Here is a 17,768-nt window from a genome sequence, read left to right on the forward strand (position 1 = left end):
CATTTTTGTATGTTTCAGAAGCAACTGAGAGGTTTGGACAGCAGCTCTAAATCAAGTGCACGTGAAGCTGAGATGGCTCTGAAATGATAGTGTATTTAATTTCAATTTACCATGGGCTTGTTTAACAAGTTATCTTTAATGAGTAAATTACCTTTAATGTGTAATGCTCCAGAAAAGTTTTAAGAAGTTCAGCCAACCATGGACTCAACTGGGGAATAAAGGCTTTATTTCAAAGATGCAGAGAGAATTAACAACTGTAAGGAAGTAACTTTCCCAACAACTGTATAGATGCAGGGGGGAGATGGGGGTGGGGGGAGAAACATAAAGGGGGAGAAACATAAAGGGAAAGCCTTTGCTTCCCCCACCAAGCAAGCCAGGATTTCCACAGATGAAATGCTTGTCCTGGGCCCGCCCACGGTCATAAACAGTCAGGTACAGAACAGCTGAATCAGCAACTAGAATCCAGGTGACCTCTGCAGCCTGGACCTGAAATTAATCATATTGGACCCAGCACACACCATTAAACATAATCTATTTCCCTCTATTGAGAACTGTGGTTAATATTTATCACTGGCACATAGTTCACGTATTTCAAGGTCCCTTCTCAAAACTTGCAGCTGATCTGACAAAAGCACCCAGAACTCTTCCATGCCATATATTCATTAAGAAACCATTAAGCACGCTAGTGCAGTTCTCCAGAAGTGCTATAAACATACCATTGTATAGACTATTTAATTGCAGCATCAGTCCCTCTGAATATTTCTAGGTGTTACAGCCACTAACACAGCATGCAACCCACAGTCTGGAAAACATTTGCTAAAACAATATTGCTAGGACTCTGCTGAACTGTAATAAACCTCAAGGTGATGTCAAATTCTCTCAACTGAACCTCAAAAGTTCAGGGACAAAAGAAAACAACCCCCTGAATAAGCTTACTAGATTTTTTAAAAGAAAGAATAGAAAAAATATGTACCATCTTCAGAGTTCGTTTTTCATTTTAACTTGCTCATTTCACAGTTCTGTTTGTGAACAGAGGAAAGATAGCAGTGCTACTGTCAGAAACTGAAAACCCGGACTTCACTTCAAACAGGGACAGGCAAAACACTTTCTGAGCTAACTGGCTGCTCAAATTGAGATTTGCCTGAAACTTCATAATAAATTACAAAACCCACTAACATTTCTGTTCAGTGTCCCCTTCTGCTGTTCTACAGCCTTGCACTTGTCTTTGTTTGAAAGTGAAGTATGCATTCCGGTCAAGAAAAATATTAATCACACAGAGCAATCATTAAAAAGAAAAGCTTATTCCTCACAAAGGAGACTTTCCTGGTATGAACTGTCTCAGAGGAAAACTGCTCTGTAACCTGGTCCTGGAGAGGACTGCTTTACAGTTCATCTGTACACGCCCCCCCCCGCCCCGAGACCCAACAAACCATTTATAGAAATACAAGTTTCCCAAAAGTCTACATTTCTGTGACATGAGCTTGCTATGTTAAATCGTTTTTGGTTTTGTGATCATCACAATGTTTCATTTACAGGCAGAGTTTTAATATTGCTATGTATTTCTCTCTCTCTCTCTTTTTTTTTTTTTTAAATCTCCCCCATTCTCAGTACTTGTGGATTTTACACTGCTGACATTTAAGTAGCAATACCAATAATTTGCTATTGTAGAAGCCAATACTATTTGCTCTCAAAGCTGGCACATAATCTCAAATTACCTATCTTGGCCCCAAGCAGTTATACTACAAGCTTTAGCATGAGTAGTCAAAACCAGTGTTACAAACTCTTAGTAGCACTTTTATGAAAAGATATGTATACTACATGTGATAGTGTATGCATTTCTACTGGAAGAAAAGCTACAAGTATGTTATGCTCTGCTCTGTGCAGAGACTGGGACACCCGCAGGACATGGACTTCTTGCCTGCTCCTCTAAATAAATGAATGAAGTCCTGCCTTGGCCACTGAGCCAGCACCTACTACTGTTTTGACTGACACCTAGCAAAGCACTGAGGTGGACTGCTCTGCAGCTACTTTTAGCATCTCTTTACGGAACTAGTCTTTCATAGGCATTAATGAAGTCAGTGGTCTTTTAGAAAAGTGCTAAAATGGAACAACAGTTTTAAAAAGCCCTGCCTTTCAGTCCAGAAGGAAAAAATCCCATGTCCACACTACACACAGTCTTTGTAGCGCTCACACCATCTGCAGAGCTGCTGTGCTAACACAGACTGTGCTCAGCTGTACTTTTTTTTTTTAATTTCAGGAAGTGTTTTGGTTAACACTTCTGCACAGATACCTGATATCTCACTCATTGTGGTAAAACAGGGAATAAACTGGAAAATAGGTTTTCTCTTTTTTCTTTTTTAAATTACAAAGGCACAGTAAACCCAACCTTTAAAAATACAGCAGCTAAGTCAAATTTCTTGTGAACATATAAACTGTATCAAATTTTCTCGGCTCTACACAACACATTAGCTACTTACCAACCAAATACACCGCCAACTTTGTGTTTATGAAGTTACAACTGCAAATGTTTGATTTTCTTAAAGACAATTAAGCCAGAAAACATTTTTATTAAATTCATGCAATCACACTTCTAGATGCAGATTAAAGCAGATGCTAGGTGCCACTGAGTAACTATCACATATGCCAAATTTCTAGAAATAGTATTTTCTCAGTTAAATTATTAAATCATACCAACTTTTCAATTTACAATTTTAAGGCACAGTTATGGCTTTTCAGCCCTTATCATTATTATTATTTACTAATAACGTGACAATCCTTCCCCAACACACCTTATCCATAGAGAAACTTGCTTTAATTTAGACCCATACAATATGCAGACTGCGATAGCAAGTCTGTTATCTACGCTATTATTTTTCACAGATGCCTCAGAAAAATTCTAAAATCTAATGCTTCTCCAACACTCATCTCAACACACACAGAGAAAAACATATTCAAAATATATGCAGCTCACTGGTTCATGTTCCTCTCCCAGAAGTCAGATACTTGAGATATCAAAAGCTCACATGCAAATTACTCACCTTCTGATACGGCTAATACCATTTAAGGAAAGAATTCACTAACCCTTTCTCCAGGAGACTGAAGCCAGTAAAACAGCAATTTAGGATTCAAAAGCAAGACACAAACATACTTCCAAAGCCTCCAAAGCTGCTAACACCACACAAGACACTCAGCAGTACAGCAAGCCACCTCTGTGATCCTGGGTTTTCTTACTCGATAAGGTCATTAACTACATTTGAATAAACAAAGATCAAGCAAAGCATTAAACGTATTGCAACTCCCACCTATTAAAACTAAAGCTGCTTTACAGAATTATAACCTAGTTTCAATACTACAACGAGAGGAGGAGGGGCAGAAAGAAAACAATATTCTGAAATGAAAATGGGGGTCAACATTCTGTTCTCATGTTTCATACGTCAGAAGAAAAACTTTTTATTTCCAGCACAAGCTTCTTTTCAAATCACAGGACAGAAGACAAAAAAGTTCTTTGACAGCTCTAAGTCAGCCCTGTTTTACAGGGTCTAGAAAGAAACAACCTCTAAGACTAGGAAGACTTTTCATATATCGCCCTAAATTAACTGCTCAGGCCCCAGTCTGCAAAAATAATATACAAATGAAATGTCTCAGTGTAGCCTACCATGGAGCAAATTTTAATACCAGTTTATTCCATGAAAATTCTTCTCTAATAATAAGTCTGATAACGGAGCAGTAATACACTTACTTCTTAATACTGACTGCTGCCTACCATCAAAACAGAGACAAGCAGTTTTCTCTTAGGCGGCAGAATGGTTGCTACTTAGAAGGAAGGGTTGAAAAAGAACAGCTTTAGTTTGCAAAACAAGCCAAAGGAAGAATTAGTCACTTTTGCAAAGTGCTTGGAGATTTTCAAACAAAAGGTAGCACCTATAACTCAGAGATACTAATGGTAGCAATACCTTCGAATAAACTAGGGAACAACTGAAATACCAGTTTCAGAACAAGTCTTTTTTAGTATTTTAGAAACATAGCTACCATGCAGTTCCATATGGAAAGGCATGTCAGAGAGAAAACCAAATGGTATGTGCATAGGAAGGAATGTGAACTATCTCTGAGCTTCCAACTATTAACTAAGGGTTTTAGCAGTGTGAAGAATGGAAGTTAATACAAATATTCTTGTAATGCACTAACAAACTTCTCTGCTCTAACACTGCTAACTACTAATTTAACTAGAGAAAACATTTACAGCAGTGCAATGATGAGCCAAAAATCATTCAATGTTTGCCTATTTATCAATATACAGATACTGACATGAGGGAGGTCTAGAACTTTGAGGATTGGTATGTAAAAATACATTGATGCTTGATGTGAATGCTGCAAATACCAGATTGAGTGACTTTCCTTCACAAAATGTAGATGTATAAATGTCCTGAAAGGGAGTTTCCACTGCCTGTGTGGTTGGTTACCAAAAAGGTATCGGTGAGTAATTTTCTATAAAGCAGAAGGTAAATAGGAAGTTGTTGCAAAGTAGACGGTCTAAAGAGAGCATTCACACGCAAATATTAACCTGTTAATTAAAGTATGATTGCATGACTTTAATGATCTGTTTGGTATTTAGGCTTAATCCACTACCGTCTGCAATCCCTAATAAAGGCAATGAAAAGAATTGCAAGAACATTGAAACTATTTTTAAATTCTTTTGATCAATAACTAAGTGCAATTATTTTAGTATTTAGAGCACACAAGTAGGTATCTTCTAACTGACAGCTAACAGCAAATTATGGAAGGTTTTCACTTACGGCATTCTCTACTGTTCCTCATGCCTGTGTGGAGAGGATGAAATAGGCTTCAGCCTCATCAAATAAGCAACTGAGAATACTGAAGTTGGTTTTGTACAGTTTTGGTTGAGAAACTTTTATGTTTCCTGGACAAACGGATTTCTGTAGGTCTCATTAAATAGATGGATTCTCATAACACCACTGCCCCATGAAACTGCTTTGCACAGGAAAGCCATGACAAAGACGAAGACAAAGGTTTTCCAATATAATGGCTCACAACAGTTTGAATGCAAACCAGAATATTACTGGTGCATAAACAGAGACCTTTTGATCTTCAGCAAAATGCTCTTCCTTACAGGCTCTTCAGTGTCACACAATTTTTTGAAATTTTGCTTTAAAGAGTTAAATTTTCAAAAAGGAGACCAAAATAACGAGCGTATGGGCTGGTTTTTTGCCATTGCAAAGATAAAATGTCAACTCTGAAATGTCAGGTACTGCATATCACATTCTATCTTTAGTAGCTTTTCTAGTAACTGCTACACAGATTGCACATATGGTACAAAAAAGTATGGTACCTTCACAATTAACTTGTTCTATGAGAGCAGAACTCTATTCCCTGTATATATCTGGGAGAAAAAAAAAACAACACACCAATGCTTTAAAACTTACAGCTTACTCTTTCCACTTATTATTTACAAACACATAGTATTAAACCATGTAAGACTGATAGGCTAATATGGCAGACGCGTTCAATTCCCAAGAGAGAGTTTTAACGACTAGCTAAGCAAGTTGTGAGGTTTACATCATTTCCTTTAGGAAAGAATTCCACAGATACACAAATCCCTGCCAAAATATTTGTTTTTATTACTGTACTTAAAGCTTCCCCCTCACAATTAACTGTCTTCTCTTACCTCCTAGTTTCTTCTCCAAATAGCATGTGTAGATTTCTGACATATACAGGTTGTTCACTTTTTAAACTGATGTTGCAGAACATTGACTATATTTGCATTTTAACACTTAACCATTCACTCACTGCTACAGTCAGTTTTTGTGATTAGTGACTATGACATCTGAATCCCAGGAAACTAGATGCAGTTCCCCAGTCTACAAAAAAAGTTTCCCACATAGGCTAGAATAAGAGATTTAACTTCTTTGCACCTAAAAAGGAATTGATATCTTTTCTATCACATCAAAACATGAGGACGGACATATTAAAGACCCCAGAGTGGCTAAATGCAACAGCAATAAAGGGCCCAAAGGCACTTAGAAATGAACAAATGCAGCCATGACTCCATACAACAAAACCCCCACCTACAAAACAAATTAATAAAATCAGAAAATTCTACTCAGTACACCAGGTGATTTTGTGTGTGTGTGTGTGTGTGTGTGTGTGTGAGCTACACCCTGTGTTCTACAAAAGGAATGTGAAAAAAAGTTTTATTTTTACATAACTGACTGAAAATAAACAGTTGGCATTACCTGCATCTTCCAAAAAATACTGCACAGCCATCAGCACCTTCCCCTGAGGTTGCAGGTCAAGCTATGGAAAGAAAGATACCAACAGTGAAGTATGTAGTTGACTGAAACTCTCAGGAATTTGAACAGCTCTTTCTAGGGAATCAAAGTATAATATTCAATAACTATTGGATTACAACCCTCTTCCATATCTCACTGCTGCAGCTGAACCAGGGGCTTTTATTCTATTGCTTTTACTGGTGTGCTGCATTTCTTTGATGTCTACTCAAAAGTTCAGCACAGTCAAAGTTCACATTGTTTTTGCATTTTGCATCCCTTTCCCGTTTCTGCAAAGAAGTTTGTTGACTTCTGTTTTTACTATTAGTAAACTCAATTTGCACAGGAACTTAGTTTTAAAAGAAAAAGTATATACAATCCTTTATATGTTTATTGGGAGTACAAACCATAGAGATATCAAATACTGTTGCCTGTAATCAGAAACACAGTGTTATCATCAAAATTTATTTTACTTTCCCCCTCAAACCATTACACATGGTTTCTGTGGCAAATTCTACAGACCAGCAAAAACAAATGCCTTTTAAGCCAATAGCTGAGGTCACTTCCTGTGCTCAGAAAGTAGCCACTAATTCTTAAACTGCTGCCTTCATAAAAAGTAAGAAGCTATTAAGCATGAAAGAGTCTGATTCAGTCTTCACTTGAGCACAGAGCAAAGTATCCCTGGGTTAACAGTAAATATAACTTGGGAGGAAAACAAAAAAAGAGAAAGAAAACCACAATTATGTTAGATGCATCCGTGAACATATCCCCCCTACTGGGATAATGACTAAGTTTTCATCTTTAAGGCAATGTCTGACAGTTAAAAACATTTGCCCAACAAAGCTTACAGAAGGCAAAGACCTCCGTTACAGCTACTATGGACAGGCTGTCTCTCCATACAAAAAAATAACCTTATAGGCTATGGTAAGCAAACTAATGTCTCTTTGCTGGGCATGATGGTCTGTCCAAGTCATGACTGAAATCATGCAGAGGAATTTTAATGCTGATGATGTCTATGTGGTACCTGTTCTACAGATAATAAGCAGAGGATTTCAGACCACTGAATTGGCTAAAACTGATCACTAAAACTAAACTTGATAACCATTAGTTTTAACTACTCTTTGAATAATTGCTCTTGTCTCAGAATTCAAGTTAAGGTGTGGAAAAAAAAGTGTGATTTCAGAATGTAACAGGTGAATACAAACCAGTTATATCCTACCAGCCTAGCAAAATGTGTAAGCCCCTTCAATATCAATCACCCCTTTAAGAAAGGTTTTTTTCTGAGATCTGCTTGGTGAGATAGTTAGATTTGCACATACTCAGAGCAAGATCCTGCCATTCACAGCAAAAATGGACTTGATAAAGAATAGGAGCGGTTTTTCTTTTAAATATTCCCATACTAAGCTAAGCAGCAACTGGATACTGCCTCCTATTCATATCCAGCATTCAGGAAAAGCATTCATACATCCAAGAAGAAAGTTCATGTATCCATCCCCTACCAAGGAAGGGCCAATATTGCCAGTTGTGTGAGAAAAGAGATGCTCATCAAATTGGACGTAAGCAGGAACTATCTGTTACTCTACCTGCTTATCCTGCTTTAGCCCACCCAATTAAAAGGTCTTCTCCTGTAGGGTTTATCTTCTGGGCAAATTCAGCAACACTCCAGTCCAGAAGGCTTTGAATACAAGACTATGTGTGAAATTTTAAGGAGACCTGCTCCCACTTAACAAATACTTCCTTAGCACTAACTGGACTTCAAATACAGAGATGGGCAGTTCCTGTATTAGCAAATACATGTAGTTTCTGGGCAAGCTGTGTGGAGTACAGCTTTACATGCAACTGGATAATGAGCAAGACTATTTATAGCACCTATCCACCTAGCTAGACAGCTCTCACCCAAATTATAGGATAGCCTGACATTCCTCTCTGAATTTTATTTCTGCATTTGGAGAAATGTTGAATATTCAGGACACTAAATTAGAGTTGCTTCAAGACTTTAGAGAGTTCTCTGGGACAATAATGCCTCATCACATTCTCATAACCCTTTTGGTTGGACCAGGATCTCAGCAACTTCAATTGGGTCTGAAAGTTGAAAAAGAAGCTAGAAAATAGGATTTTATAAAGCTGATATCATTAAACCGTTAATTCATTAAAAATTCTTTGCAACTAAATGAATGAAACATGTTTGGCTTTTCAGAAAACTGGGCTCAGGGTTTTGATCCTCCCTGCCTCTGTCACTTTTCCCTCTCTTCACATGTACAAAAAAAAAAATATTTTATATTTTTAATTTTCTGCTTGAGGTTTACAGGGCTAATTGAAATTCATTCACATACAGTTATTTAGAAGTTGTTGTTTGGGTTTATGTAGTTCAACAACTAACAATAACTACTGGCATTTAGACTAAATGTATATTTCTAAATTTAAAACTACATTAAACGCTACTTTACCTCCCCTCTTAATTTCTGAGATCCATACTCAAAATTGTACTCAGTATGATACAGGAGCAAGTGACACTCGGCAAGATGCCATACCCCTTGACTTCACATACAAACAATTGTTTGGGGGACAGGGGCAAGAAAAGATACCAGGATAACAAAAATGGGGATTAAAGGATCCCCATTTTAGCAGCATCAAGCCAACTAAAATTTATTATAAAAATAAATAAATAAAATTAGAAATTTTAAGTGGAAATGCCTTGGAATAAGCTTCACCCTTCTTTTTCTCTGGATGAATTACAATGATCAGATCCAATTTAAATGTCTGCTATTTGCTATAAAAACAACTAGACTTTAGAACATAGGCACTCAATGTGATATATGCCATTATTTCAAACACTAATACCATTGATTTTATTGTCAATTTCTTGAACTTTGATTGTACATTATCTGCTTCAAAAATGCTGCTAAAACAATTGTCTTATAAGCCCTGCCACAGATGTTAAAAGGATCAAACACTCATAGTTTAAAAGGCAGAAGGCATCCGTTCAGCTTGAAAGAAACATAACCAGGTCAGCAAGTTTCAGGAATTAATCTCCTTCCTTACCCAGAATTCTGCTTTGCCGTTGCCTTTCTTGCACCGCTCCGCCAGGACCGACACACCTACAGTCACTTCAGATAATGGCTCTTCTGCTGCTTTCATGAGAACAATCTGAATCACCCGTCCTTCATAGATGTGGGCATCAAAAGTTGATTTCCATTCTGGATACATGGTAGGTTTCTTCTGAACTAGAGTTTTTCCTCTCTCTGAAAGTCACAAAAAAAGGACAGAAACTGTAAAATCAAATAATGTAGATCTAGTACTTAAACTTAATAAAATAAAAGAAAGAGAGAATCCTTGTACTGAAACCAAAAGCAGACTTGCTACTTCTTGTACTGTGGTTGGGACAAAGTTTAAATATTCAGTTCAAACGTTCATGACTTGGAAGGCAAAGCTCACCCTGACAAACAGGAGGGCATGCAAAGGCAGTGAAGGTGTTAACATGCAGCCAGAGAAACCAGGAGGGACAAATCCCATCCTGGAACTCAGAAGCTGGTTTAGTCAGTCACAACATGACAGGGAATATTTGCACGGCTCCTTTCTGGTATAGATCTCCATGATGTGTTGTCTGACCATAGTGAATACCTACTATAATAAGATAAATTAAGCTATGTCTTACACTGACCCAGTTCAAATTGAAACTGGTAGCTGAGAAATGAAAGGCTCCACATTTCATTAATCTACTTCCAAGTTGTCCCAACGCTTCACTTCTATTCATAAGTCACACTCCCTGGCATCGTACTCTCTCTCTGCCATGATTGCTACTTTTTAAATGATATTACAAGGCCTGATCTGTCCTCTCCAGCACATGCAGACTTTGTGCAGCTAAAGAATAAGGAAAGGCTGAAAGGACCTCAAAAAAATCTTAATTTTTTGGTAACATTTACCCAGCCTCCCATATGAGCATCTCCGCAGACTCCCTCCTTAGGAGTTTTACAGTGCTCCACTACTCTTATTAGATGGACTTTTTTCCTAATACACAGCTTCAGTCTCTCTTGCTACCACAGTTCATCTAATTTCTTCCTGACCTTACCTTACACACAGAAAACAGCTGGTGATTGCACGATCCATAACAAGCTTTAGCATATTTCTAGATTTGGGTCTCAGTAGTCCCATCAACATATCCAAAATGATACTGCCTCTTAAGCAGCCACATCCAGCTCTTCACTGTGACTCTGGCACATGATGCCACCTCCCCAGTTTTTCTCTGTGATTTGCTGCCAAGCCAATTATTCCCCATTTGTGCTCAGGTAACTGAATATAATTTTGTACATTCTGCACAATTTCAGCTGTTTATCAAGATCATTTGCTGCAACAAAAGTGCTTTCTAAGTGCCTCTCCAGCTCCGAATGATCCATTTTTCCCCTAAGTGTGTAATCTGTTCTTATGATATCGAGGCAGTAGCAAAGCAGATTAAATAGTTGGACCCTTCCCCAAGAAGCTGCAGCGTGGTCTCTCTCCTAAAATTGGCAATAGAATTTACATTCACTTCCACAAAGGATGAATTAGATACTTCTTATTTAAAAAATCTTCCTGGAAACTCAAGGCAAAGTGCGTGTTCATTCATTAATAGCTTGCTCGATGCACTCCAGTCAATTGTGCTGAGCTATCCAACAAGAGTAGCGAATAGTGTCCTTGTACTTATTAGGGAACGACTGCCAACAACAGCATTACAAATTACAACTTTGACAAGCAGACCTAAGCTTGCTTGCCAAAGGGCATTCTGAAACGCTCAGGAACAGCCACCTGAGGACCTCCTCCATTTCCATGCAAACTTGAGCATTCCTCTTCTACTCAGTCAAAAGCTTTTACCTTGAATTTAGGGAACTCTGCAGAAAGAGAAACTCAAATTCTTAGCAGTGCAAACCTACTTCCAGAGACCTGTACTTGGTATTCTTAACTATGGAAGAATTTGGAAATATTATGGTGAAAATATATAGGGAAAGCTCAAACAAAACACAATTTAGAGATTATTAGGATGGACTATAAAGGTGAGGGTGAATTAAAAGCAGGCTGTCTGCAGAGCAAGGCTTTTACACTAGCCTATTTTTTGGATTGCTAAAGCCAGACCCCTTCATCAAAAAGGCAGGCCTCAGGAGGCATCTTTGGGAACATGAGAAATTGCACCTCTTTGCAGAACCTTTGACAATAATTCAGGGTTTGCAGAAGCAGCAGCAGTTTACAGAAGAGTTGGTAATACTCTTCGTAGGATTCTTAGAGGGGGACAGAACTATTTCAGCCCGTTCAGAGGACTGTCCCTATTGCTATGTCCCAATCAATATCTGCTTTGATCAGTTACTATATACCTTTTTAATCTATGTAAAACTGAAAGAAGTAATCTGAATTACTGGCAACAGCTTCCAGCCTGGCCATGCTGCTTTTGTAATTAAAATCATACTAATCAAGCTGTGTTATGGATCACACTGCCTGCCCGCAAATGAACACTTAAGTGTCAGCAAAGAACAGCATTGAAGAAGAACACTATTCTTACCCCTCCTGTATGCAGGCCTCCTTTGTTTCTCTGCTAACGCTACTGGCTTCAAAACACTTTACATGTTTGCAAATTGGCTTAATGCCTAATCATTAGGCAAATTATTTTCTTCTTCCTATACAATAAGCTTTTCCTCAAGCATGTTTCAGCATGCAAATCCAACAAAAGTTATTCCGATCTTGTCAAACTGATAACGGGAGCATTAGTTTCTTTTCCTGATTACCCCAGTCAGCCACTGCTCCAAGGTTCACTGCACTCTCCTCCCCATCTTTTAGTACTTCAAAGACATATGCAAGCAAAGAGGAGAAATATTGGGACAACTCTACTTTTCTAAAGCAGACAGCTGGGAAAAAAAAAAAGAAAGATGGCAGCTGCAACACTTTCAACACCATTTCTTCAGAGGTTCTCCCAACAGATTAGGAAACTGCTTCTTTGGAGCTTAATGTATTCACTTCATGGCAACATTTTCTGGAAGAGGCACTGCGCCTTGCGTTTAAAGTCTAAATGCAGCTTTTACCTCAGCGATAAGAGGAAAGCCCAATCATGTTGTGAGGAAGAACAGAATTCACCCTTTCCTGCATTCTTTGATGTTTTGTGAAGCCCTAGAGCCATAATGCAGTATTAGATGGCTGTGGTCTAACCCAGTACAGCAATTCCCTCTCATCCTGTTAGCTAATTGTCACAAATTGTTGTAAACCTTTGGACCAGTTTCTGTAAAGAAGTCGTCTTTGAAGGCTGAGGTCCTGCTGAACAGGGAGGTGCTAACAAGACCTTGGGTGCAAGTCATTCCAAGCAAATAATTCTGCCAAAATGCCTCAGTTACTACAACAACAAACTACACTTCTCATTATTACCTATCCTCCAAGTCAATAAAGGTAATTTAGTACTCTGTGCTTAAGAATGGTTCTCAAACCTGCTGCAGTTCAGATCCCTCTTCGAGGCACTCCACTAAACCACTCTCTCCCCTGCAGAGCTTCTGCAAGCGCTGGAGAGAACAATGATTTATTTAACCTTTGTCATGCAAAATTCACAACTCACCTTAACCCATGCAAAAGTCACATTTCAGCTGCTTCACCACATATTTTGTGAATAGTTGTGCGTTGGTGGTGAAGTATGAAACTAGAAAGCTTAGACTTCACCCCACCTGAGCGCTCTGGCCACAGGACAAGAAAGCACTAATAAAGAAGTCTTGTTTTAAGGTAGGGGTAAAGACAACAGTCATTGTTACTTCTCCCATTCTGAAAGAAAAGCTAACGTTGAAGTGCTTGGCATAACAGGAAAAGCAGGACTCACTACCATTCTCAGACTAAGAAGGACTGCAGTATTTCTCAAAAACTTACTTATATTCAGAAAAGCATCACCATTTGTAACCTCACCTGTAGTCAATGCTTCCTTCATCTTGATAGCGCAGAAAGGCTGTAGGTGTTCCCCTTGATTCTGCACAGGTCCCAGCTCAAATGAATTGAAAGATATCCGTAAGAAGGGGGCCATTGTTCACAATGATACACAGCCTAAGTGGAAAGAAGTAAGTAAAAATCATAGAATAAAAGACCTGGTCTGAGACTTGTAAGAAAGCAATCCACATTTCTCAGCAGCCATCATAGCTGATAGAACCCATTCTCTAAAGTTTGTGAGTCTTGAATATGGCTTTCAGACCATGAGCCTGAAGTAAAATTGGCATGTACTGAAACAAAAAACATAACATGTACAAAGACTGAATTTAAGACACCCTTTTAAACATATCCTGTTAAAAGTAAGTAGCAGTTATGCCTTTGACTTAGACCTTGCTCGACTTTTAAACACAGAGACTGTACTCATTAACACACAAGTATATAAGCATTCTTATCAAATAAGTAGTTCACAAACTAATAGATTGTTCGAGGTGAGGGTGGGTGGGTGGGGTGTTAAAACTTTTTTTTTCTCTCACACCTGGAATGAAGGGTGAGTTGGGGAAAAAAAAGGAAGGACAGAGAGTGATGTCTGTTCCACATGTTCCTTTCCCAGTATTTCTCACAGCCCAAGGAGGGAGAACTAGAAGCAAAATCAATCATCTAAAGCTCACATTATTTTGTTGCTCTTTAGGTACACGTTATTTTCTTTTTTAATTGCTACACAGCTTCAAAAATTCCCAGACAGAATTCTGGGCACCTCAATAGGCAATCACGTAATAAAAGGAACACCTTCGATTAATTTTATTTTCAAAGATTATCTGAGAAACTACTGAACCTACATATAATTTCTGGACACTGCAGCAAAACCCACTACCATGTGTACAGTAAGAGGAACATATCCTTAAGCATGATCAAGTAATTGCACTGCATATGAGCACCTGATCAACATTAACAACCTGAGTAATTGGTCCATACACATGAGTTCATACTTACTATCTCACTTAGATAAACGCACAGTTATGGAAATTTCTGAAACCTGGAGATTTCACTGGATAAGTGTGCATTTTATTTTTCATACTTAATATAGAAAACAATGTGCATTCCAAATACCACCACCAAACTGAAACAAGTATAATATCACACTTGTATTAAAGCACTGCTTTCAGGTGGCAGTGTACTAATCCTAGTGATTCAAACTGTGAGCTGCCATACCTGCACATACCAGGCAAAGGGAAGAGGGAGAGGTAGAAAAAACTCTAGCACTACTGTGTCACCTGGTTTCAACTGTCAGGAATTACAAGAATCCAAAACACCTGTAATTTCAAGTCAGCAAAGTGGTGTTTCACTGCAGCCTTCCCTCATTAAGAGCTCCCAAACTTAGAGCAGATTTCAGTTTACAATTTGCAGCACCTTCAGCAATGGAGTTAGCCCTCTAGCTTCTATGTCAATATTGTTTTGTGAAGCAAAAATTACTTATTCAAAGGATAAAAGAAAATAGTCATTTGATAGCAAGGGAATGCTAGTATGCTCAGAGAATGAGGGATGCAGGGAAGGAGGGATTAAGAGAAAAGAGTTAACAAGGTAATAGGAAAAGATGATGAAAAAAAAATAATAATTGAAACTAGGCTGACCTGGCCTTTTGACTGTAGATTGTTAACCAGCTTGGTCAAGAAGCACTAGGAAGAACATCTCAAGCAATCCTGCATATGCTTGCATTTTTTTAATGTAAAGACATCGACCTGAGAAGCAATTAACATTCCCCTTATAGCTCTTAAAGCCCAGAACAGTCATTTAGATAAGACTGTGAAATCAGAGTCTTTGCAGCAAGACAGCATATAGCTCCTGACGCCATTATTTGCACATCACGCAAACTCCCTATGCGGAGACCATACTCAATAAATGGAAAAATGTTATGACTCTCTAACATTTAGTGAGCTGGTTTTTATTAATTGACTGTTTCCCTACCTTCTCTTCTGTAGAGTAAGACAAAGTTAGAAAGCCGGTTTATGATTACTTGGCACCACTGCTTATCCCACTGAAGAACTGAAAGCCACAACTATAATTTCACATTCACGCAGACGGTCATCCAGACTCGCAATAAAATAACAACCCTTCCCCACTAATCCGCTGGTTATTGCAGCTTGGAGCACCATTTGATGAGACTGGAGATTGAGATGACCTCACAAAGAAAGAAAAATAGACAGCTTTTGTAAAAATTAACAAACACCATCTGATACATCACATTCACAAATGCAACGTAAACACTATGCTCATCAAGAGTCTTAATGAGGAACATATTTTAGCTGCTCAAGAGACTTGTGCTCACTGTGTTCAGAACTACCCTCAAGTGACTAGCTACAGGACTTGCCAACACCAGATCACATACAGTTACTACTCAATATGGATGTAAAAGAAACCAGATTTCATCATCTTTCATCTCTGGGGAAACAGCTTTAGAGACCAAATTAGGCCATAGGTAGAAACAAGCTGGGTAGGTCAGCATGTAGCTCCCACTGGAAAGTTTATTTGACAGAATCACAGGATTGCAGGGTAATTCTGGCTGGAATGGACAGCCCAGCTAGAAGTCACAATTTCCAGTAAGTCTGGGACTACACTAACAAAAAATTGGAAAGCACTGACAAAGCTGAACTAACAATTGCACTGATTTCACACAGACCATCTGACTCAAGCCAGTGTTAGTCCTGAAACAGAATACAAAGCTTTGACATTTACTTCTTTAACTCCGAATTAACACATACAATAGAAACAGGTACAATGTATATGTATTTTGAATAACCCCACAATCTTCCTCATTTCTGATGGCAAAATCATTTGAAGGCCACATTTTCAGCTCTCCTTTTTAGTTTGAATATGGTTATTTGTTTTAGTTTCATTGTACTTGGCCTCAGTGCAATCTCAAATGCTCACTCAGAAATGCTGAACACAAGCAATTCAGCAGTTAGGAGAAAACACCAATATCCCAGAATTACTGATGATGTTCAAATGCGCTCAGTCCAAGGGCACTGTGAAAACTAGAAGATAACTTTTTGCTTTTCCATTTAACAACTTAATAAAAAACTAAAACCAAACCCAAACAAAAAACTCAACAGCTTACTTTCACATAACAAACCACCTGTTCCTGCCAAGTTTGTCTACCCTTATACATTATGCTTTTTTCACAAAAGTAGAGATTTTAAGCGGCTTCATGCAAAATATCACTACACATGATAGACTATACTGTGATGCAGGGAGGTTAAGTGAGAAAGGAGAGTTTGGATTTGCTCCTCAGACACATTTTCCAGTCCTTGTCTATGCTAAGATATTGCAGTGAGATAGTTGACAATTATCAGCTGTACTGCTGTAAATAAAAACATACCTCACTGAAACTGTTTTTGGCAGTGAAACCCAGTGAAAGAGAATCATTTTAATTCAACAAATTTTCTCAAAATCCCTGCCGAATACACTCATCCAAAGTTTTGTCATATTTGAAAAACAGAAACATCAAAAGCAACACATATGTTTTGCTTGTTGCATTTTAGACAAGAGTCCCTCTCTAGACTCGGTGACTATTTCAGAAGTGACAGAACAGCTGCTGATTCTAGTTTTAAGAGCCCTATCTGTCAAGAACTGAAACACCAGCTATGAACTGAGGGAGATTTTACAATCTACTCATACAATCTGTATTGCTGCTTTGATATATTAAAGCCAAACTGTTTTCCCTCAAGGGTGTGATTTTATCCAAACCAAACGATGGAAAACCAAGATGCAAACTCCAAAAATACTGCAAGTCTAAATTACAGGTTCAATATCTCAAACAGTTTCAAAGTCATGTGCAATCTGAAAAAAGCTAGGGGAAAAATCTTCTAGTAACATTATTCTATATGAAGTACAAGGCGATGGCCACACTGATTCAGAATACACCATCGGATGCTGTCCAGCACAACATTAATTTTGTCAAGGATCCCTGATCTGCCCTGTTGCAAGCTAAAACCACATTCTATGCTATCTGGGATAGATTCTGCAAAATCCACAGTAATTTCCATGAAGCATTAAAACTGAGAGCTTTTGACTATTTAATATGGGAAGAAAATGAACCGTGTTACTATCAACTATAATATGCATGGAGTGAGAAGGTAAAAAATTGAAACATCTTCACATCATCTATGTCAACATCCACTGGATGAACAAATACACAGTTTTCACATGGATGTGTTTGTAACACGCAGTTTTAAAGAAATCTTCAAAATAAATTAAAATCTTAAATATTCCAAGGAGAATTTTCACAAGATTTGCTAGCACAAAATTCACGTTAGATTAAAAATCTTCTACACAGAGACACAAGGGACAAAGGGTAAATTCTGTAGTTTCTCTCCTTCCAACAGCGCACAGCAGCTATCAGGGACTCACGCTGCAACTGAAGGCATTACTTGTCAGGGTTCCTTTGTTGCTGTAATTCTGCCTTGTTATAAACAGTGATGGCAAGCCACTTCTAACATGATCCAGAAACAAAGACACGGTTGTGACTTTTACACAAAGCGGGAAGTAATATCAAAGCAGTGGATCATC

General features: G+C 38.2%; 1 protein-coding gene across 5 annotated transcripts in view; it reads right to left on the bottom strand.

Moving 5' to 3' along the window:
• The window catches only part of PRKCD (protein kinase C delta), a 70,081-nt gene that overhangs the window by 17,178 nt on the left and 35,135 nt on the right, over positions 1-17,768 (bottom strand). For 4 of the 5 annotated variants that reach the window (XM_041118853.1, XM_029996182.2, XM_029996180.2 and 1 more), the window contains 3 exons: positions 13,188-13,322; positions 9,327-9,526; positions 6,252-6,312 (listed from right to left, as the gene is read on the bottom strand). In XM_041118853.1, the coding sequence (XP_040974787.1) occupies positions 6,252-6,312; positions 9,327-9,526; positions 13,188-13,302 (376 nt within the window). In that variant the 5' untranslated portion in view covers positions 13,303-13,322. Of the gene's footprint in view, positions 1-3,081; positions 3,193-6,251; positions 6,313-9,326; positions 9,527-13,187; positions 13,323-17,768 lie in introns of those variants that run through there. The other variant, XM_041118854.1, reaches the window with a different exon arrangement.

The sequence above is a fragment of the Aquila chrysaetos genome, chromosome 20 (genome assembly GCF_900496995.4).
Source record: "Aquila chrysaetos chrysaetos chromosome 20, bAquChr1.4, whole genome shotgun sequence".
NCBI classification, from domain to species: domain Eukaryota; kingdom Metazoa; phylum Chordata; class Aves; order Accipitriformes; family Accipitridae; genus Aquila; species Aquila chrysaetos.